At 27.7% G+C, this 24,984-nt stretch overlaps 1 protein-coding gene across 1 annotated transcript in view; it reads left to right on the top strand.

Annotated features, from left to right (window-relative positions):
* Positions 1-24,984, top strand: part of LOC142331148 (uncharacterized protein CG43867) — a 514,685-nt gene that overhangs the window by 469,971 nt on the left and 19,730 nt on the right. Inside the window, exons 14-15 of the mRNA XM_075376851.1 lie at positions 3,569-3,681; positions 7,445-7,642. Of these exons, the coding sequence (XP_075232966.1) occupies positions 3,569-3,681; positions 7,445-7,642 (311 nt within the window). The remainder of the gene's footprint in view (positions 1-3,568; positions 3,682-7,444; positions 7,643-24,984) is intronic.

Here is a 24,984-nt window from a genome sequence, read left to right as displayed (position 1 = left end):
TTGTTTATGTCTTCTTTTATAGAATTTCTGTATTTCCTCATTCTTTCTGTTGTTTTTTTTTTCTATTATGATTAAATTAAAAATTCCTTTTGTTGGTCATTCATTTGGCATTCAGTTATTGACAAGTGCCTAAATTATTGTAATGTGACCTATTTATTCTGCCTTGTAGTTTTTTATTATTAGTCATTTCTAACTACAGCATTTGTTACTCAACCTCTTCACATCTTTCCTATTATTCTTCCTAAAACTTCATCTCAATTTCCTGTATTTTACTTTATTATCTTCTTTTCTTGAAGCCATGATTCTGAACTACTGGTATGTATTAGGACAGGGAAATGTAACTAAAAATATTATTTTTTATAGCAAACTGGCAATTTAACTCATATTCAACTTCTAACTGATAAAAACCACCACCTACTGAATATATTGTAATACTAATTTCTAGAGTGATCTTCCCATATCAAATATTTTTCAATTTATTCTCCTTGTATTTGCAAATTGTCATTCTATTTCAATCATTTCTACTAGTATGAACATTATAATTTTTTGTGCTTATTTTCATCTCCCACTTTTTAATGATAACCAGATTTTGAAGTGTACCCTTTTTTTCCTAATGACAATATATATTCATGTTTTATTTAACTTCCTACTTCTCCTGTTAATCTCATTATGAATATTATCCTTGATAGTAATAAAAAAATATTAATAACAATATTTGACATTACCACAGACCATTTCCCACCACAAAACTTTCAATTTTTTCTAATGTGAAAGTATCATGTAGAGCTACAAAATAGTATATATTTAATCAAATTGATAGTGTACAGTAATTAAATTTTTTTTACAAAATTAACTTTATATGATATCTTTAAACACAGCAGCACTGTTAATTATGTGTCATTATTACTTGGCAGTTCTGAGAGATTTATGTTTAGATTCTGCTAGTGATAACAACTAATAGAATAGTGTCACAATTATATTTATAATAGAATATTATAAATAGTGAATTATATTATTACCCTGACTACACTGAAGAAGAATGGCTACTAGATCAGGTGTCTACATGAATAAAAACCACCACAAAGAGATCTAAAATATAAAAGTCATCCAAGGAGTAGACACAGGCTCAGTTCACTATAATCAAAATTAAATTAAATTCACTCCCCAAAGGATGCAACAAAACTAATCACCTAAAAACAAAAGAAAAATAGGTAATGAAAATTACCAAAAAGCAACTGAAAAAATAACATGGATAAACTCAAGACCTCAAAACAAATTGCAGAAGAATTAGTTCCAATGGATAGTTCAAAGCATCAATGGGTGGAACAACGAGTGCTACAAAACTGTGGAGAAGAGACATCAAGTATGGCTATTTCACCAATCCTAAAAATCAGAAACATCCTTCCAAGATTTAGTAAAGCAGAAAATAAACCACCCAAACCCAAGCAAAATAAAAATATAACACCATAAAGACACACTGAAATCAATATAAGAAGATTTCAATAAAATGCAATCGAGAGACTACCACAAGATTTTTAAAAAACAACTCCAAAAATACAAACCCTCAACCCTGCTAATGAAAGATGAAAATCATAATCTGGCCCATAACAATAAATACAACATGAAAATCACAGCTAAATATTTCAATAAACTCCTAAATTGCAAAGAACTAACAAAACTCCTAAACTTCGACAGCAGCACTGTAAAACATCAACCCTCTCATAATAAAGAAGTCTACCAAGCACTGGGGAAGATGAAGAATTACGAAATGGTGGGTGAAGATCAGACCTTTGTAGAGATCTGGAAACATCCATGAAGACCAGTAAAAATTCCCCTTCATCAACGGTTTATCAACATCTGGATCAAAGAAGAACTACCAGAACACTGGACAACAGCCCTCATCCACCTACTACACAAAAAAGCAGACAAAACATACCCTAATAACTACAGGGGAATCTCACTCCTAGACACAACATACAAACTTCTTTCAACAATCATCCTCAACAGGATTGGTTTACAACTCAAGAAAGAACTAAGAGAATACCTGGGAGGTTTCAGACCATGGAGGAGCTTTCCAGACCAGATCAAGAGTTTCAAGTTAATAATGGTTCTCAGAACCATTTGAGATCACAATAGGACTACGCCAAGGTGATGGACTCTCATTGCTACTATTCAACTGTGCTCTGAAAATGATAATGTGGGAATGGCTCAAAAAAGTCCCTTAAAAAATAAAAATCAAAACAAACTGCCTTAGTTTTATGGATGACTTAGCACTGCTGCAAATGACATTGACAAAGCTAAAACACATGTATTAGAACTTCAAAACATTGCAAATAAAATTCGCCTCAAAAGACCATTTGAAAAGAGAGAAGTTAGCCCTAAAAACCATCAAAATTAAAAAAGTAAACTTTAACGGTAATGAAATCAAAATAGTAACCATTTTAAATACCCAGAAAAGATAACAAACAAACTAAAGCATAAAAATTAACTTGCTACACCTTCAGTAAATAGGTCTATCCATAAACGTAAAAATAAGACACTATAACCAGAAGCCACATATACAGCAGAAACACTCTTCCACCTGAATGAACAATCAAAGATCGACAGACTCCAGAAAATCAAAAGAAAAATTGGAAGAACATGCATCAACAAAAAGTGCCTGGAAGATGAGTAAAAATATTTTTTTACAAAAATGGAATGACTAAATGAGAATGGCTACTAGATCAAGTGTCTACATGAACAAACACCATCACAAAAAAATCTACAATGTAAAAGTCATCCAAGGAGAACAGGCTCAGATCACTTTAGTCAAAATTAAAATTAAATTCACTCCCCAAAGGATGCAACAAAACCAAGCCCCTAAAAACAGAAACTAAAGACTCAACACAAAGAAAAAAAAGATTGCAAGTGAGCTTTATTATGAAACAAAAGAAAATTGTTTGTGATAAATTAGTTTTTTGATAAAAAATAATTTGTTGTAAGTATTACACAGTAAATTTATAAACTTATGGTTGTTCTGCTTGGCTTGAGATCAGTAGTGAAAAGCCTTTCTGGTCCCAAAAATGCTTGTCATATTTTACATCTGCGCAGATTTTGCTTGACTTTCCTCAGTTTTTGAAGAAATTTACTAATACGAACAATAACACTACATGATTTGGTATTTACTGCTGTTTCTTTACATTTATGACAGATTGATTTTATCACTAGTAACAACCTGATTCTAAAATTTATTGTCATTTCTGTTAGGATCGATTGAGAAATGTGAAGCAACTCCTGTTCTTTTGTTTTTGTTTTTAACATAGTAAGAACCCACTTAACACTTTGTTTATACCAAGATAGTCATTGATAATTTCTTGAAGGAGAGAATTGAAATCTGATGAAATAAGTTACATACGATTCATCAGTATTGTATTGTATTTTTTTATGAATTTCATTGTTCTTATTTTACTTCAAATATTCAGTCACTAATCAGATTTCATATTGGTGGGATTTCTGTTTTTTATGTAGGGTACTTCTGATAGAATTATCTGTTACGTGTTTTAATAATTAAATTATACTATTTTTATAGATTGTGTTTTATGGAGGCATCCACATCTTCTTCATAGTAAAGAATCAATTAGTACTCCATTAACAACATTATCATCAGAAGTATTACAGGCTGAAGCAATTAAATTATTTAAGGTAAATATTATTTTTTAATATTTTAATTATCAACTTTAAGATTTATCTATAAACTAAGAAAAACTATAGAAAATTAAAAAATTAAGAATAAAATTTTACTTTCCCGGCTCTAATGATATATGCTGCTATAACTTTAACAGGGAAATATATAGATCGGTCAAAGAAAATAAAAAAAAATTGGCCTTTTTTTAAGTTTTGTGCCTTAAGGAGACACGTTTTTTTGAAATTTTAATAAAAAAATGTTTAATAATTTCTTAGAAATATTTTTTATTCTAGTGCTCTCAAGTTCAAAAAATATTTTTTCTAACGGATATTTGTATGTACTTTGTCCTACATTTGGTCTCATAACTCTAGACCCTGTTGGCTAATTTTCTTCAAACTTGGTAGAGGGATGCTACCTTTGAGGGAGAAGAATATATTAAAGCTTTGTAAAATTTGGAAAAAGGATCAGGGGTGTTTTGGCCAAAATAAAATTTCAAATCTTTACTGGGGCATTTTATCAAAAATATTTTTTATGAAAGTTGAATTTTATTTTTTCTAGATCACAAATTATCAAAATTTAATATTCACTCCCTCCCCCAAAAAATTACTTTATATATATATATATATATATATATATATATATATATTAATTAATTTATTTATTAGTTATATCTTACTTCAGAAAAAGAGTTAGTGGGTGTTTTTTGCTTTTATATTTTCTACATTAGTAGACCTTCAAACCATAATAAAAGGTTTTTGCCCATTGCATTTTAAATGTAAATATGTTCATTTTTTTGACAGCTCTACCTGTACTGTTTCTTGAAAAAAAAGTTAGCCAAAAATGTTCATGCTATTTCTAGAAAATTACAACTTTGTTTATTTAGAATTATGGCTGTATCTTTGAATTTTTAAAAAGTTGTTTTTTAAATTTATTGTCACTACTTAGCGATTATTTTCTTAAAAATTAATTTTACCTGAATGCTTCACTTGAGTATGGGAGCTCAAAAATGAAAAAGATATTTTTTTGCAATTTAAAATTTTTAATGCTCAAAATGTATTTTGTTAAAGAATAAAATCAATAAAATTACTTAATACCCCTCACCTGATGGGGTAGCTCACAAATTTTTAAAGAAATTCAAAGAGACTTTTTAAATTTGGATTTTAACTTATTTAAAATCAATTTTAGTGACTACTTTGATGATTAAAAACCCTAATGCATGAATCCTCAAATTTTCAAAAAATTGAAGACACCTTTTGAAATTGTGATGCTAATATTCTAATATTAAAAATTTTGTTTATTACTTTACATTGTCTTAAAAAATTAAAATTAAATTAAGATTTAAATATAATCGTAAAAATAATTTAATTTTAAAAAAAATTAAATCAATATCATGAAAATTTGTTTGATAAATGCCTTTTTTTTATGTCAACAAAGAAATAACTGATTCTGGCTAATTGAACATAATTTGGTTCTGTATTCACTTGTTGTACTTTTAATTATTGTATTTGTTTGGAAAATAACAAGAACACAAAACAATAATCTCACCATTCAACTTTCATTAAGCCCTCCACAGTATAGAAATAATCAGTTTTTCGTTTTTATTTAACAATTTATCATAAAATAAAAATAAATATTTTTACATCAGAATGTGAGAAAAAGTTCATTGTTATTTTTATTTTTTTTTCAATAAAAAGGAATAATTTTATCATAAAGATACCAATAGAGCTTAAATTCAGTCATTTTAAGCTTTATTTTTTATAATTTTTTTATAAATTATAAAATCTTTTCTCTATTCATTAAAATTCGTATTTAAAATTAATTTTCAGTTCATATTTATTTTCTATCAATTTTTTTTTAATGATGAAAAATTGCATAACTTTCCCAGCTTGTTAAGTTATGCAATTCTTTACCGGCTTTTTTTTTATTTATTAATGGTTTTGATTGATAAACCTTTGAAAAAAATTGGTTTAATATTATTGCATCACATGAAAATTAAAATTTTAATTTTTGAAAATAAGTAAGTACATTTCTTTTTAAAAAAGTGAAAGATTATTAAAGAATGTTTACTGATACATTTTCTTCTGATTGAGTAGTTACAGATATTTTTGACATTGACATGCATTATTAATGAATTCTGTATTTTAGAAAAGATGAATTTAGGGAAAAAATAATATCAGATTATTTCAATTAATTGCATTCTATTTGCTTATTTGTATTTCGTTATATATAGAAAGACAGTTTCATTTGAAGGGCTGACATAAGATTCCTAGACCTGGGGGAAAATTAGTGTATCAGTTTTAGATCTTACTCTTACAAAATAATTTCTCCGTGAGCATATTGTAGTAATCCCATTTATTTTTTGCATCTCATAATCTTGCATTTACTGTTTTGATTCACTTTTCAATTATCAGTAACTATTCAGAATGTCAGAATTTAATTTTTGGAGATAAAGGGAAATAAGAGGAACAATAGATCGGGCAAATTCTGAAAGTGAAAAATAATGACCATGTAGATGTTTATCAAAAGTACTAGGGTTTTGAAAAACACAGGAGTGGGCGTGCTGTGGTGGAATCATTATAGTTGTCCGTAAGGACAACTACAGGACCAGTCTTTTTCATAAAAGTTTTTCTCTCAACTTTGTCAGAATTTTAATAGTATTTATTTGATGGAAATAAAGTTTTTTTACAGTATTATGCAGAACAAATTCATAGTTCTTTGACATTAAAAAATAAACCAGCATGATGTCCTTTATTTCTGAAAATACAATGCTTTCATTGATTTTTTATGTATGTGGGCTCTTCCACCATGACAGGTTGCTCGATCTCAAGATAATAGCCATAAATCCCAGCGTTCATTTCTATGATCATAATTCTTGAGGCACACATTCATTATCATTTTAATTTTTCTTCAGAATTTTCTTTTAACTCCGGAACTATTCCTGACATTTCTTCAAGTTTGTAGATTTTTATATGACAGTTCTTCATTCAAGTGTATTCTGTTGCATTAGTGGTGGCCACTTATTGTCTTTAGTGGTCTTCAACTGGCCTAATAATGCTCATGCTGCTTAAAGGTGTTGCAGAAATTTTATACATACTGTGTATGTTTTTTTAAATACAGCTATTATTGCAGAATGAATCTAGCACAAAATCAACAAAAAAAATTGTTTTGAAACAAAATGTCCTTACAGCATCATATAACTTGGAAAATTGATACATTAAGATTTTAGAAATGTGGTGTTGACACCTTGTCTATTTTAATTGAGCTAGTTGTAACATTACACTCTGGGAGCTGTATCATATTACTTTTCAGCTTATTGTCAAAATTATTAACAAATTCTCTGTTCTTATTAGTTCTATTTTTATTATAAACATCTAATGGAAAATTTATTATAAATACCTAATGGAAACTCTACTTCATAATTTTTTAAGGTAAATAGATTATCTATTCATTTATAAATCTTGATTATATTTAAATTCTATTAATTAAACCACCAAGTACAGAATATTGAGATAAGACATATCTTACCTTAATTTTTCATGTACTTTCACTTGATTAGAAAAGTATTACGTGCGGCTTAAATTAGTTGAAGAGTGTTTAAGCTGAAAATGTTATACTTAATTACACTAAAATCTCAATATTCTCTACTTGTTTGTTTATTTAATAGAATTTAAATATAATCTAACAGTACAGAGGAATAATATTAATCTTAAAAAGATTCATTTCAGTAAACTAATAAATCTTGATGTTTATATATATATTTATTTTTTTTTTACTTTCCAGTGTTGTCAACTATTTATATCAGTAGCAGTAGAGGCAGCTGGAATTGATTACCATGTAGTATTAGCTCAAAATGCGCTGCAACAGTGTCTAGACCAATGGGAACTGCAAGCAGAATTATTATGTGCATTAGTTAAACAAACATCAAGGCACACACAGCAAAAGCTGGGCGTCCAGGTATTCTGCAAGTTAAGACACCGTGTAAGTTCCCTGAACCCGCATGTGCTGATATTTTATTATTTCTACGCACTTTTTCAATCTGCATTCTTTGCAATTAATAGAAATATATTTTTTTTAAACAATTATTTATTCCAAAAAAATTAATTATATTTCTTTTTACATAAAATTAACAAATACTGTTTAAATTTCAAATGTGAAGTAAGTGGCTGCCAAGGGGAAGTACCAGGAGTATCTTAAGAAAGAAATATTTTGTATTTAATAATTTTAGAGAATTCACTTCATTCAATCAAAGAATAAAAGTTTACCATAGTTGTTTTTTACTATACTGGTAACTCAGTTTATAAGGTCAATGTTACAACATAATTATTCCAAAACAGTTAATTGTTAGAGGCACTTTTTCCACTACTTCAGTGTAAGAATATCGTAGAAAAATAGTAGATAATTATATTGATTTGGGATATAATATAACTTATTGTTTATTTTCTTTCTACTTTCACCTTTCTGTACATGTCAAATATCTCTTTCATTAATTTTCTAATTTTAGAATTATAATAATAAATAAGTTTTATAATAAACCGCACTTTCCAAAGCAATGAAAAACAACTAATCAGCTTTTGCTGTTATTCTGCTAAAATGTTTAGTAACCGCATCTGATACAAATCTATATAAACTTATTCCAAATCATGCTAACATTCATTGAATTCATAAAATAAAACACAATTATTGTAGAGATTGGATGGCTGAAAAGACATCTAAATGCGGCTTAAATTAAGCTAAAAATTTTATATTTAATTATCAAATTGGAATTTTCCAATTCAATGTCAGATATGGTTTTAGCATTATGTAGTCATATTTCATTGTTTATTGTACCTAACAAAACTATCAAATCATGCTTTACTCACCACGAATATGACGTATTCAAAAACTTAACTGGATTTAATTACTAAGTTGAATTGATTAGTTATTATTACCAAGAACTGAAATCTGATAAACAAACTTTTGATTACAAAAGTCATTTTTGTTATTATTTTATTAGTGTAAAGAAAGTAATTTTTAAACGTTATTACATTTGTATAATTTTCAACTGGTCCATGTTATAATTAGTACTCTTGAATTAAAGAGATCAAACTAAATAATCACAAATAACATACTTTGAAAAGTTACTCTTTAAGTGGGATAAATTAGAGTCCAGCTCCTGGCACAAAATTCTCTTTGGCATAAGATATACAATTTTTAAAATCAGATTAAAAATAACTCTCACTTCATTAATTTTTTAAATTTTTTTCCAGAAGATAGATTTGTTTGCAGCTTATTTTGTTTGGTTTTTACCAATTATATTTTCTTGATTTCTGAGTCAGTAGCACTGTTTTAGATAGTCCTTATTTTAAAATAGAATCTAATTTTATTAAGTCAGAGTAAATTTGATTTTTGTGTTTATTAATTTTATTAAAACTGTTGGTTTAGACTAAACTGCAAACCATATGAAGCAAACACAACAGAAATCAAATATATTTATTCATTTTATATAATGGGTTTCTAAATCATAACCGTATCAAAACTGCCTTTAAAAGATTATTTGTAAAATGGGGTTCACAATAAAGCTGAAAAATGACACTGAAATATCTTCTGTAAGTATGTAGTATAAATTAAGAAAGCAAGGTATTCAAATTATTTTTAAAAAGTAATAACATAATACTCAGAAATAGATTACTAGTTTGATTATTTTGATTGAATGTTATTGTTTCTGATAAGTGTTTGCTACATACTGACTGCAGCATTTTGTATATACAGTTCGTAGATTTTGTATTGCCTCTTAAACATTCACTAATCCGGAAAAACGTTTTTTATATTATTTTAACTCAGAGTATTAGTCATTATCAATTATACTAATTACAAAAATCTGCTATTCCTTTTTTTTTAAATTATAATCAGTTTAAATTGAAGTGCAGATTGAAAAGTGTTCAAATATGTGGATCAATAATTCTTACAATTGTGATAAAGTAGATAATTTTTTATTATTGTTGGTATTTAATGCCTGATGATTTAGAGAACCTTATCTTTGTTTGAGTCTAAGAACATTTTCAAATATCCTAAGTATGAGTTTTCTCCTATAAAATGTATAATGATGAGATGTTTATCAATATGTTTACCAATATGGATTGTTCTATTTACTAACAAATAGGAGATATCAGTCAGTCTTCTTCAAAGTAAGATATCTACTTCCTAATCTCAACCAAGAGTAAAACCAGTCTCAGTACTTTTTAATGAGACCCCATATAAGTAATGACCATGCTACCATGATAGTTGATTACTTCTCCTACCACTTTAACAAATTGGTTTGTTCTCAAACACTTTACACTATTGAGAATTATCTCAATCAGTTAATAATATCAGTTTTATTGCACTGGTTCTTTCATTCTTTTTCACTTTCTTTCACTGAGGGAATAAATCAAAGACTTGCAATTTTAGAGTAATTACATTATATAAGAACAAAATCCTCATTAAAATAATGAATAAAACAATTAATTTTAATAAATTTCTTGAATATGGTTCTCCTGGTATATTTTAATAAAACAATAAAAAGTAATTAGTAAGTGATGTATCCATCTTACCAGCAAATAAGTGTTAAGTCCTTGAGATCTTTTGGTTTTTCAAACCATCATCAGGAGTTAAAATATTATAATAAAGTCAAAAGTTAACTGTACTCTATACACACAGAATACATACTAACATGCAAACAATCTTGACTGTATACATATTTTAACTTTCGACTTAATTATTTTAACTTAACATTATTGGAATATTTTAACTTCTGATGATGGTTTAAAAGACTGAAAGATCTTGAGGACTTAACACTTATTTGCTGGTGAGGTAGATCACCACTTATTTAATCACTTATTAATTACTATTTATTTAATTTTAAGTTTTCTGAAGAATTGCTAATATCTACGTATAACTCAAAAACTGAACTGAACTCTAATCTTATTTGTAGAAATACTCTAGATATATAATTCACCAATTGTAATTCTGTCTGCAATTCAAAATTTCACTAAAGAAAAATAATTTATAAAATATCGTATGTTTTCGCTGTAATTTATACTTCTTGCCTAGTTATTGAATCCTATGAAAAAATGTGGGCTAAAATTTTCCTTTCAAGGAAAACATTAGGGAAAGTATCATTCAGATTGAATGTACTCCTCCAGAGATTTAGATAAATATATATAGATGAATGATCAAGTCATTCTCCTTTATACATTTATATTAAAATTATATATTTTACCAAAAAATATGTCTAGGTCGTGAATAAAATGATAGGCTTCCTTACATCCTGACTGTTTCTAAATAACTGGAACTTTTAGTGCTTAGCATCTCGGAAAATAGAAGGATGTGAAGTAAGGCTAAAATGTCTTCAGCTGAAGCCACATTTAACAATTTAAAGGCACATTTAATATCAAAGTTAAATAAAAGTTTTTTTTCCTCTGTTTGTATTTTTTTTTAATGGCTAATGACAGTAGAAGTTGATTCTGTCTCTGTTTCTAGGAAACTGTAGGCCTGCACAATTTTGTTACCCGTTATGAAACAAATTTAAAAAATAATTTTGATGATAATTATGATGAAATAGTAAATACATCAGTTCACATTATAAAAATAGTAAATACATCAGAAACTCTATTCCTCTGTAGATGTACTATTACCTATTATAATAATACTTTCTAAATATTTAAAGTGATTAACTTATTTCAAATACTTACACTTTGTCTTAAATCTAACTGTTCTTAAATTTTCATTTTTATTTTTTTGTGTTTTAATTTAAAATTTAAAATATTATGATCAAATATTTGATAGTGATTACCCAGATAATTTATGCTGATAATTTTATGTATTCATAAAATCTCTAATGACATGATTTTCCTTTGTCTCTCCATCCATTCATTTATTGATTCATCCAATTTTAAAAATGACTTATCTCTTGTGCAAGAAGGAACTGTATACCTCTACCTTCTCATCTACCATTATAGGAAGCTATTGGTATTAGTTTGTTGAGAATCCCATAACCTGGAAAGTGTTCAGCCCCGTGTTTGTTAGATTTATATAGTCATCCTCCTCTTTACCAGATAGTGAAAATCAGGATTTTCCCTTCCCGAATTCTAGGGCTAAGTTAAGTTACTGTATTTATTAGGTTCTTTAGTAAAGTTTTGGATATTTATCTTTAACCAATTAATTTATAAACTATATAACAGACTGTATGTTATTGTGTATTTTATTTTCGTTTTGAGATGTCTACTACTTTGTAACAAGTTTTAAGTACTTAACAGTTTGATAATTGATTTGTCCAGTTTTTTGCCAATCATTCTGGACACTGTGCCATTAATTGAACCCCAGAGATTGCAGATTACTAGTGATATAAACATTAAAATCTAGTTACTTTGAGCTAGAAATATTCATTTTATTTCTGATGAATTTACATTATTTGAACTGTGTAAATTTATGTTACTAAAATAAATATCATAAATCATTAAGAGCTGTTTATGCAGTAAAATAATTATAGATGATTGTAGATTATTGATCCAAATAATAGATCTTTTTATTATATTTTAAGTTAATTTTATTTTAAATTTAGCATCTCCTCTAGATTCCTTAGTTTTTATTTTATTGATTTATGTACTTTCAGTTTTGAATGCTTATTGTGTAAAGTACAGGAGAATCTTACTTCCTTTATTTATTTATGTTTTTTTTTATTTAGAATTTTTGTTGTGAGTGCATTGTGTTGTCTAGCTTGATGTGTATATTTTCTTTTTGCTTGTTGTTTTGCAAGTTTTAGTTTTATTATTGTTATTTATACATAGTACAGTTGAACATGGTTATAGCATCATTGAAAGGGCAAAATTTAATTTTTACGTTATGAAAGAAATATTATGCACTAGGAGTAATCTAAGGCTTATAACTTTTAAAAAACAAATTGAATATTAATGGTACTTTAATTATAAAATCAGTTTAATTTATTAAATTATTTATTTCACTCGGTTTACTCATGAAAAACATAAAAAGAGTATTTTCAGTTTTGCCACTGATTTTACAAAAGAAAATTGATTGTTATAAAATTTTGCCATCCATTTGAACATAAAAATTCATTATAAAAATGTTCTTGTTCTTCTGCTTTTGCTTATGTATAGATCCACTTACAGAAACCTGTAAATTGTGCTCAATTTTAACCATATCACACATTATTTTTGCTTGTGTCACCAGTCATACAGAATGATCTGTAACATTTCTTTCTACAATTTCTATTACTATCTAAAAAAATATCACTCTTGGGAAGACATTCTTGGGAGTTATTTGAAGTAAATAATTCATGTTATGCCTGTATATAAAAAGTGTTTGTTTTCAAATTTAACTCTGACTTATAATAATTTATTGACTATTGTACAAGTTTACTGTGAACTTTAGTGTGGTTGAACAAACTGCAGTTTTATATATATATATTACACATATTGATAAACATGATTGGTACATCAGTAATGTCAATATTTTTTTTTTATAAAGATATGATAAATGTCTTTTTTTTTTAAATAACAGATTTCACTTTTATTTTGATATTCATTATAACTTTACTTTCCCAGTGAGTGTAGGTACAATAACTATATTAAAGGGAAAGTTTAGTAATCATGCCAAAAAATCAGGTATTGGGTTTTTGCAAATTTTTACATTTTAGGCTCAACTAGTTCACCTAGATCAAAAAACATATATATATGTATGTGCTATGTACTATATATTAGTGTTGTACTGCTTTTGACTTTTTATCTCAGGATTGAGCAAATCGATTTCCTTCAAATTCGGATTGAAGGAAATCGAATATGCTCAAATATTTCTATATATGAAGCATTGTATTCAGCATTATATTAAGCATTATATTCATTTTTTTTTTTTAATTCGTTAAGGGGAGTTTGAAATATCACAAATTTTTTTTTTAATTTCCTTCAGACATTTTAGAGAAAACTTCATTAAAGCAAATTTGATACTTATAGTACATGTATAAATAATAAAAAAAAGTATTGTAAAAAAATAACCCCCACCTCTTAAAAACTGAAATATATATTTTTTTGTTCTTCTGCTCTGTCTCCCTTTGGTTTAAATATTTTTGAAAGTTCAAAAAAACATATATATTTCTATTTTTTGATAGTTCATATATAGAGCTGTCAAGAAATGTCTATAATTTGTTTAAAATTATAGACCCTAGACCTGATATCCTGACTCTCATATGGGAAGACACTTGCCTTGTGATGATCCCAGTCACCACAACAAGCCTCCATTCCTAGCCCTGATAGGCTTTACTGGAGGTCGTCTTTTAGACCCTCTAAACTTGATAACACAACACAGTCATCAGTTTGACATATGTCAGGATGCCATCGGTGCAAATGCCTCAGCAGACATTTCCATCAATATACAGGGCGTTTCATAATGTTCTTAGGAGTTACAAAAATTCAATAAAAAAAAAGTATTTCACTTACCTAAATGAAAGTGGTACGAGGTGATGCAGGATTTCAAACAGTTTTTGTTAAAATCTATAAATGTTCAATATGTGCTCCTCTGGTGACACAGCACACATCAACACGAAAGTCTAGCTCTTGCAACTCATTCTAACATGTCATTTTCGATAGAGTTGACCTTTAGCTCAGCGATATCGTCCGGCATTGGTGGGATAAACACCTTATCTTTCACGTAACCCCAGAAAAATAAATCACATGGCATGAGGTCTAGTGATCTTGGTGGCCACAGCATAATGTGTTGGTCTTAAGACGCACGTCCTATCCAGTGCTGAGGTAATGTTGTGTTACGGTACTGTCGAACCTCGTTATGAAAATGGGCAGGACAACCATCTTGCTGGAAAATGAAGTCGTTGAGTAGCTGAGGCATAAGCCATAATTGTAAATATCCAGGTATATCATGCCGGTTACTGTCATTTCCATAAAAAAGAACGGCCCGTACACTGCCTCACAAGAGATCGCACAAAAAACGTTTGCTTTCAGAGAATCCCAAAATGTTCCACATAAGCATGTGGGTTTTCAGTTCCCCAAACTCGCACGTTAAGACGGTTTACTTTGCTGCTAATATGGAAAGTAGCTTCATCGCTGAAAATTATCTTATTTACAAAACCTTCATCTAACAACATCTTTTCCTGTAACTGTAAACAAAAATCGAGCCTACGTGTTTTATCTCCATCAGAAAGACGCTTGATTAATTGAAGATGGTACGGTTTGCATAATAAACGTTTACGGAGAACTCTCCACACTGTTGTTTTCGGAATTCCTAATTCTCTGCCTGCAGCCGCAGTCGATTTTGACGGGCTGCGAATGAAACTTGCACGCACACGTTCGACATTGACTTCTGAGGTTGATGGACGACCAGTTGATTTTTGCTTGCACAAGCAACCAGTTTTACTGAATTGTTTATACCATGCACGAATTGAATTGTCACTTGGTGGCTCCTTATGAAATTTCAACCGAAATGCACATTGCATACAAATTACTGACTTTGGACAAGTAAAATTCTAACACACAAAACGACTTCTCACTTCTCGTGGCAGCCATTTTCTCTACTTTTGACGCCTAGTGAGCAAATGGTTTACTAACTGCCTAGTATATGTGGAAAAAATTATTTGAAGTACTCTTTCGTACAGTACTTGTTTTATTGTTATGAGTGAAATAGTTTTTTATTAATGAAATTTCAAAACTCCGAAAAACATTATGAAACGCCCTGTATTTACACAACCTACAGTCGGCTTTGTATGGCCTCTTCCAATCACAGCCACCTACCATAACTTACAACCCTCAACTACCAAGTTTACCAATTCATGGAAGCACCATCTCCGCACCTTCCTCTACCTCGGACCTAATATGCAGAAAAGCTTTATTTAATTTTTTTTTTGTAGCCTTCATTGAAGTGGATGTTACATTTGGAGAAAACTTTATTTAAGGAAATTTGTTAAACGTAACCTATATATGAATATTTTTAGAAAAATATTTCTTAAAACCTATTTCTCCATCTGTATAAAATAAATATACAGTTTCTTTCTTTTTTTTTGCTTTTTGGCTCTAATTTTTTCAGGTTTTATTATAAAAATTTTCTTCTTCTTCATCACTTAAAGGGGGTATTAAAATTAAAATAGCTTTGGCACTTGAATTATTCTGTGTACCCAAAATGAAAAGCAATTTTTCTCATTATTTTTATAAAATTTTAACTTATAAAATTCATAAAAATTTTTCAATATTTTTAAACAATACTCTTAAATTTATTTTTTTCTTAGGGATCCACTTCTTATAATTATTTTTCCTAAATTTTTCCTACAGAGTAAGGAAGCCCCTTAATCAAAAAACTGTTATTCAAAATTTGGGAATTTTCATGTTTAAATCTTATTTTCCTAATCATAACTTGACCGTCTTAGCCGGAAAAGTCATGCTATATATTGCCAGCTTTTTAATAATAAAAATTAACTATGTCCAGAAAGTGGGTGAACTGCACAATTTCATATATTATATTTGAAGTTGTTTAGAACAAGTTTGTATTATTAATATCATATATTGTTAAGGATAATAATACATAATATAATATGTTTATTATATTGTACATTATATATATTTTTTTTTTTTTTTTATAAACAATCAATAGGTTATTTTAAAGATTATCTTTAAAATAAAGAAAAGTTAATTTTAGTTGACTATTGGTTTGTGATCATCAAATGTGGACTAATAAATATATATAATATATATATATATATATATATAATTATTATTATTATTTCTTAATAATCAAGTTCAACTGTACTTATATATTTTTTTTATTGTAGTTACAGTTATAACTTAGAAGTGGTATATTTAGTGTTATTAATTTTAATTTGAGAAGTCATTTTTTTATGTGTTTTTTTAAAATAATTGAAGAAAGTAACTGATAAGTTATATTGTTAAATATATATTTCTTAATTACATATATAATGGATCTATTGATTTTTACCATATTCTATGTAAAAATATAGTAATCACCTTGAAAATATACAGTGTACCATGAAGTTCTCCCAAGACATTCATAACATATTCTACTTCTGAAAATAATGAAAAAAATTCATGTAAACACATGTCCTAAAATGCTTTGTTTGTGAGTTATGGCTATTGAAAGATTTTGCTTGGATTTCAGCTACCTCGGTGAAATGAGGTCATTCTAAAATTTTTAGGATATTAATTAAGAGAATTAGTGATTTCATATGTTTTTTGATCTGAAAAATGAATAAAATTGGTCCCAGAACTGTATTTGCAAGTTTTTGTTTTTAGAAATCGGGTGAAAAACAAATTGAGCTAAAGAAAACCCTGTTTTTTATATTTGACATGCAATAGCTTTATTAAATGGGTAATAAACAGATACAATTTTTAAACAAAAGTTGTAGAGAATTTAATTCTAAACAAAATGATGAAGATAAATTGAACAAAACAAAGAAAAGTTAGAAAAATTTGTATGTTATTCAGAAACAGTACATTACTATATTTGTGAGAAAAGTACTTATTTAGTGTTAACAAAAACCAAATTCTTTTTTTATGATCTGAAAAATTTATAAAAACAAAATTTTTTCAATTAAAAATTGCTGTTAAAAAATTTTTAAAACTGGAAATTACCCAACAATTGTAAAGTTAAATAAATAAATAAAAATTAATTAGATAATAGTTTTTTTATTAATGATAGAAATTCAATAAATTATTTGAAAAATTATTATTTAAAAGTTGGCAATAAAATAACAGCTGATCAATAATGGGAAATACTGTATGTGTTTAAATCATTATGTAAGATGCATTAAATATATTGGATGTAAATTTCATTTTGGATGTGAAATGGTAATGCTATAGCTGCTATATTAGAATATGAAATCCGTTTCTGAATCATAGGATTCCAGTTTAGCGCAACTTTTCGCAATCTTTGGGAAACAGGTTCACTATCTAGTGTTTGTACCAGCTACAAATGATCTGTCCAACATGATGCTGTATTGATGAAATTATTATCAATGCAGTTCAGGTGTCAGTACATGACTTCTTTCTAAGCGGATTGGAGTTTCACATTTTATGGTTTGGAGGACACTTAAACAAAACAAGTTTTATCCTTATCATAAACTCCCAGTAAAACACCTACACCCAGGAGATGGTCCTCTTTGCTTTGAATTCTGCAACTGGTGGAATACAAATCAGCAAAACTATGTTTTGCTTATTGATGAGGCAAATTTCACTCAAAATGGCATTTACAACTTAGCAGTGAGCATACATGGGCAGAAGTAAATACTCACGAGGGAAGGCAATTTCCAACACCAATTTAGCGTCATCTATGGCAGTGCCTTCTTCACAATCAGCTGTTTGGACTATTTATATTACCTGGCCGCTTAAATGCTGAGATCTACTTGCACTTTCTTCAAGAAGAATTGCCACAATGCTTGAAGATGTTCCTCTAGTACTGAAATGTAAAGTATACTTCCAGCATGATGGTGTGCCTCCCCACGTCTCTTGTGCTGTTTCCACTCACTTAAATCAGCATTTCTCTGAGAAATGGATCAGTCATGGAGGTCCACATTCCTGGCCATCAAAATTGCCTGATATATCACATTTAGATTTTTACATCTGGTGATCTATGAAAAATATTGTATACAAAACAAAAATACATTCTCATGAGGAATTAATTAATTGTCTGCATTGTGGTTGCAGCTGAGTAACTTAAGAACAGCTTTGAAGAACTAAAAAGAGCAACAAAAGTAGTACAGAATCATGCCAAGAAATATGATGAAAATGGCAGTCTCATTTTTGATATTTATTATCAACTGATATGTATAATGCCCTTATAACCTTTGACCTTTTTTTCTTTTTGCTGTTTAGCCTCCGGGAATTACCATTCAGGTATTACTTCAGAGAATGAATGAGCATGATTTGTATGAGTGTAAATGAAGTGTAGTCTTGTACAGTCTCAGTACGACCATTCATGAGATATGTGGTTAATTGAAACCCAACCACCAAAGTACTTCAATATCCACGATCTAGTATTTAAATTCATATAAAAGTAGCTGCTTTTACTAGGACTTGAACACTGGAACTCTCAACTTCCAAATCAGCTGATTTGGGAAGACGTGTTCACCAATGAACCAATCCGGTGGGGTTTATAACCTGATCCTAAAAAAAAACTTGACTTTTTGGTTAAGTTTTTAGGTCTGTTGTACATTTTTCTAAAATAAAATTAAAATTTTTCTAACTTTTCTGTGTTTTATCAATTTATCTTCATCGTTTTGTTCAGAATTAAATTCTCTACAAGTTTTGTTTAAAAATTTTATCTGATTATTACCCAAGTAACAAAGTTATTGTTCGTCAAACATAAAATACAGGGTTTTTTACCCCAATTTATTGTTTTTCACCCCAGATTTCTCAAAAATTACTCCAGATACAGTTCTGGGATCTACTTTATTTGATTTTTAAGGTCAAAGCTCTTAAGAAATCACTAATTCTCTCTCTTAATCTTTCATTAGCCATAATCTGTTGTTAGCAGTAACTCGCAAACAAAGCATTTTAGGACATATGTTTATATGAGCTTTTTCTATTATTTTCATGAGTAGAATAAGTAATAATGAAAATCCTGGGAGAACTTTGTGCTACATCTGTATATTCAGCAGTAGTATTTAGTTATTTTACTGATGAATGCACTTTCATACACCTTTAGACCAAAGCATAAGCAGTTCTAAATTAATACTTTTTTTTAAAGATATAATTGCTTATGGCGGAGATTGTTATAATAATAAAGTATTTTCTTATTTATATTCACAAAATATTGTGCAAAAAAATTAAAGTATTATTTATAATTTCTGTTTACTTTAGTTAAATAATATGATACCCAGTAACTAAGTTTTTTAGCAGTAATATTTGCTTGATGTAGTTTCTAGTTTATTTGTTATGGATATGATTGTATCCATAATATATTACAGTATAAAGTAATCCATTTTATATTTTATTAAACATTTTCAATGTGGATGAATTTTTTCATTCTTGATTTGTACCAGGATAATGTAGACTATAATAATTGGAAAATTAGCAGTTCATGAAACAGTTTGTCATTGCATCAATTTAGAAAAAGCATATAGTAAAGCAGTTTGGTTTTTCTAAATGTAAAAAAGTAGATTACTTTAATTTATTCACATACTTTGTGACAGCAGCACTGTTCGATAATTTAGGCTGTTAACTTGGTGAAAGTAGTATTTTTTGGTAGTTTGGGGTAGTAATTAACCAGAAGTAAATAAAATTAACATAGATAGCTGTCATTTTAACCATTGTATAAGTATTAATTTTGTTATTATTTATTGATTTTTTTTTTTTTTATTAAAAATATTAATTATAAGTTTGTCTTTGTAAGTGATAACATAAAAATGAAGTCTGTAATTACAGTTTCTATTACCTGAGTTTATCTTAATTAAACATCAACTTTGATTTACTTAGTTAAGATTTCTCTGTTGCACTGAAATTTCACATTAAATTGATCACCAGACTTGTTTTATTATTTAATTTTTTTATTCTGTAGTCCATTGATTTACAAATAAGGGAACTAATTCTATAAGATTAAGACCATAATTTAATTTGATTATAGAATTATAATTTCTCATATAACTATTATGCATTTTGAAGACTGCATAGTCTAAAGACTAAAGACTGCATAATAAAGAGATTTTTTGTATGTTTACTAACTTCAGAAAAGGAGAATGTTTTCCTATACTTCAGATTTACTTTTATAGTGAATTTTTTTTATGAATTAAGTGAAAGATTTCTTAAATGAAAAATTATATAGTCTACCTAGGTGATTAGTAGATTTTTCATCATCATTACTTAGAATTGAGTTGTTTTATCTTGAATTTATTCATTGCAGAAGCTTTGAAGCTTTATGTGGAAATATGAAAATAAAATTTTATAGCATATAAAAAAATGTCATGTCTAACTGAGATTTGAACCCCGGGACCCATGGTTGAAAGGCCGAGATGTTTCCCCTCTGCCATGGAGATCAGTGGAGTGGTAGCATAATGTATTATAAATATATTCCAAATACATTTATTTGTAATAATATATATTTTTTTATTTTAGCCTAATATTATTCTGATATTGAAGGTGTTTTCACACAGAAATTTAATAACAAAAGGAAAACTTACAGTAAAAAAAATAGTACAAATTCCTCCATTCTAGAGAACCTTATTGATGCTTGATGACATTTTCGTCATCATTTATCTGTATTACTCTTTTATTTTTTACAGAATCTCTTTGAGTTTCTTGTGGATGAAAGTGGTGCCATTTTAAGACTTATTCATGTTGTAAATAAAATGTTCTTTAAAAAAATAAATTATTATAAAAAAAAATTTCTATAATAAAAAAAATTATAATTTCTCTTTTTTTTAAATTTTTACTTTTTGAAGCTTCATCAAATTAAGATTTAATTATTAATAATTATTCTTGATTTGATGACAGTTTCTAAAAATTCTGATTTTACGAATTAAAAAAATGTTGTTTTTTCAGCCAATCTCTTTTAAAAATTAATTTTATTATTTTAAAATTATTATCTATTTTTTTTTTTTTTTGTAGCACTGAGTTGTGTTAATAAATATAAATAACAAGCAAGGATTTATTTACAATTAAATTAAAATTTTGTTAAAAATCAAAATTCCTTTTTTTATGAAATAATTCACTACAGAAGCTTGGGAATTTAGGAATGGAAATTTTGTAGCGTATGAAAAATATCATACCAGATTCAAACCTAAGACCTCTAGATGAAAGACTAAGACACCACCACTCCACCACAGAGATTGGTGGAATGATGGTATAATCTTTTTACATGAATTACTTTTTCTCAATTTCAGTAATTATAAATTTACAAAATGCTGTGAAACCTTTGCTAACTACCAGAAAAAGTTGCACAATATGCAGTTAATTCCAAATTCAAATCATTATTTTGTTAAAATTAATTTTCCCTTGGGTTCCATTAATGGAGTTTAGCAGAGATAAAAATGTGAATAGAAGTAAATAAAATTAATTTTAATAAAATACTGTATACGACTAGAAGCAGTTTACTGTGTTATTTATTCATTCATTTTATTGTAAGTACTTCATACAAAGTGTTTTATTGTAAGTGCTTATTCATTCATTTTATTATTAGTCCTTTTACTGTCTCCACGTCTCGTGTTTCTACAAACCATTCATTTTATTGATTGTTTTATCTTATTAGCTTCCTTTCCCTCTACTTCAGTCTTACAGGCTTTACATATTATTATTCTAAAATCAATCAACCTATTTCTTTCTCAGACATCCAACGTCACTAAACCCTCTAAGGAGATGTCGGCACTCCTTTTTGGAGTCTGTCACCCTAATTTTCCGCCTTACATATTCTATACAACAGTGATTTTGTCTGTAATGCTTTTATTCAGCTTATGAATGCCCAGTATAGATATACTGGACTTTTATATTAACATTATTTCATGAACAGTCTATTCTGGCTACACCTATTTTTTTCCTTTCTATTTGCAGTCAGTAAGGTAATTTTCATAGATATTACAGTAGGTAGCCTCCTACTAGGCATACAGTTTATTCTTGGCATTAAACCTTCATTGAGACTGGTTGTTCTTCTTCCAGTCAGAATAGCCATTCACACCATTCATTTTATTGATTGTTCATTATAAACCACAACTGTAGAATAGAAAGGGTTTTATAAAACTAAATTCAGCTACTTATTATATATCATCTTTTAGATTATATCAAATCATGAATCCAAGGAGCTTGAATCCTTGATTTGAGCAGATTAAGGATTTGAAGATTAGGCAATTGCCCGTGGTTTATTTTACTAACATAAAGCAATAAAGATTGTTTGATATAGATACTTATGAATAAAATTTTATTTAACTTCTGTTATGTGTTAAAATTATGATAATAAAACCTAATTGTAAAATGTAACCTAATTCAAATGTAATAGTAGGAACGTGAACCACGGACTGTGAACAAGATATTAACTACTCTCATCTAGCCTATGAATAAATCATTCTTTTCCATCACCCTTTGGCTTTCCTTACTTTTAATTCCATCTTTCGCATTATCGATTCTGTTGTTATAGGTCTGACCCTGCTCTAGATCCTTCATCCTGAGTGTGCCAAGACTGTGGTGATAGAACATTATAAATTTTTTGTCATCTGGTAGTGGGCCTACTTATAAACCAATTCAAGGACCTTGCTTCTATTCAGTAGCTGCAAAATGAAGCTAATAGCTAAAGTACTTATCAGGCAAAATTCAGTCTCTTAATCTATTTGAAAAAATAAGCTCATTTTCTGTAATTAAATGACCATTTCAAACCAAAATAATATATTATACTTGAATCAATGGACTACTAGTTGTTACACATTGCTTTGATGTTGATATTGTTATCTGATCTCACCAGTTTTAAATGTGAATAATTGATTAATGACTTCTAAATATTATTAGATACTTTGTTACAAAGAGATCTAGACAGCACAATAACACTCATAATATATGCATTTTAGTTATTCCTTCTTAGATTTTTTTTTTTTTATAAATATAAACGGTTGTTTTGTTGTAATTGTATGTATATATATTTAATATATGTATGTACGTATATATATGTATGTATGTTTTGTCTTGAATGCAAATTGGAATGTCGGTGTCTAAAACAAAAAGCCTTACTTTTTTAGATTATTAGGTATTATTACTATTCTTTACCTTTATAAATACTTTTATTTAGAATTTGCTACCCTAGATAATTTTTAGTGGACGTATTATTTTTTGCATATTTTTTCTTTAAATTCTATTTTCCAATGACTTGTTTAGTTTTTATACATGTAATGAAGAAATGTTAAGGTTAATGATAATAATGTTTTGTTTTAATGTACTCTGAAAACTTAAGTATTTGTAAATTTGGTATTAAATATTTTAATATTACATTCCATCAACATTGTTTATTTTTGATAATAAAAAATGTTTGGTATTAGTGATCCTACAATAAGACAAAGAATAAAGCAGATATATAGGAAATGAAATAAAATAAATAAAATTATTAAATCTTTCATCCTATTGAACATTAAATTCTTTTTTAAAAAATTAAAAGTTAACAACAAAAAATTAAGTATTTAAATCTGTAAAATGGTCAAAGAAAATATACATTTTTAAAAAACTACTCATAACCAAATTATAATAAAATTTTAGTATAATTTTCCATTCCATTAATTTGAACAAATTTAATTTTCAGAAGTTAAATTATTGAAATAGTTATTAATTCAGCAGTAACAACTGAAGATTCAATCTTATCTCATAACAAATAAAAAAAATACTGTAAGAAGTTTATTCAAAAAATTTCTAAAGTTTTTATTTTTTTTTTAGACTTATCTGTGATCTATTGAGTCACGTTCCTTCAGAATATTCTATTATCAATTAGTTGATATCCTTTTCCCAGCAATATTTCACCTTCTACAAAAATATTCCTGAAAATTATGTTTTTCAGTATCATACAATGTTCTGTTTGTGAATTTTCTTTTATCTTCTTTCTTATCCTCTACTGTTCAATGGAAATTTTTTAAATTTTATGAAACAAAGTTTGATAAAGTACAAAGGTGAAAATATACATTCACTTTCTTATTGGTGCAGAAATCAAGAATCGATGTTAAACTTTGTGCAAAAGCACAGTGAAAAAAATTAGTTATTTTACTAGTTATTTGTTTTTTTTCTTTTCTCAACTTGTTTTTATCAGGGATATTATATGACTTCAAGATAATACCATTTATAAATAATAATAACTCATGATGGACTGTCCGATGAATATTAAATATACATTCACTGTCAAAAGCGCAATCTTTGATATGAAATATCTTGACTTGACAAGCTGTTTTTTTTTTGTTTGTTTTTTTTTACTGAAGATCTGGCAGTCTGTTGTAATAATAATAATTAATTTTGATTAAAAAATTATTCCAGTAGATCCATATTTTGCCATAAATAAAAAAAGTAATAATAATTAATAAAAAAATAGTTAGTTTGTTTTAGTTATTTAAATAAAATTTCATCATCAATTTTGTTGTCTAACAGTTAGGACATCTAGTTGCTAACATATAGTATTATGATTTTCCTGTATTAATGACTATTTGGTAACTTAGTTTAGTGTAATTCATTCAAAGTTTTTTTGCTAGAACCATTAAAATGTAACATTTGTGATGTGCTGAATAGTTGACCATCAATTTTAATATTTTACTTTTGTCACATGAATATCATCAGCTGATTTTAATTGATTGCTTGGATGAGAGCCAAGATAACATAATTTCCAAT

The sequence above is a fragment of the Lycorma delicatula genome, chromosome 10 (assembly GCF_047948215.1).
Source record: "Lycorma delicatula isolate Av1 chromosome 10, ASM4794821v1, whole genome shotgun sequence".
In the NCBI taxonomy this organism is placed as follows: Eukaryota; Metazoa; Arthropoda; class Insecta; order Hemiptera; family Fulgoridae; genus Lycorma; species Lycorma delicatula.
The sequence above is the reverse complement of the archived record's forward strand: the minus strand, read 5'-3'. Positions and strand labels throughout refer to the sequence as shown.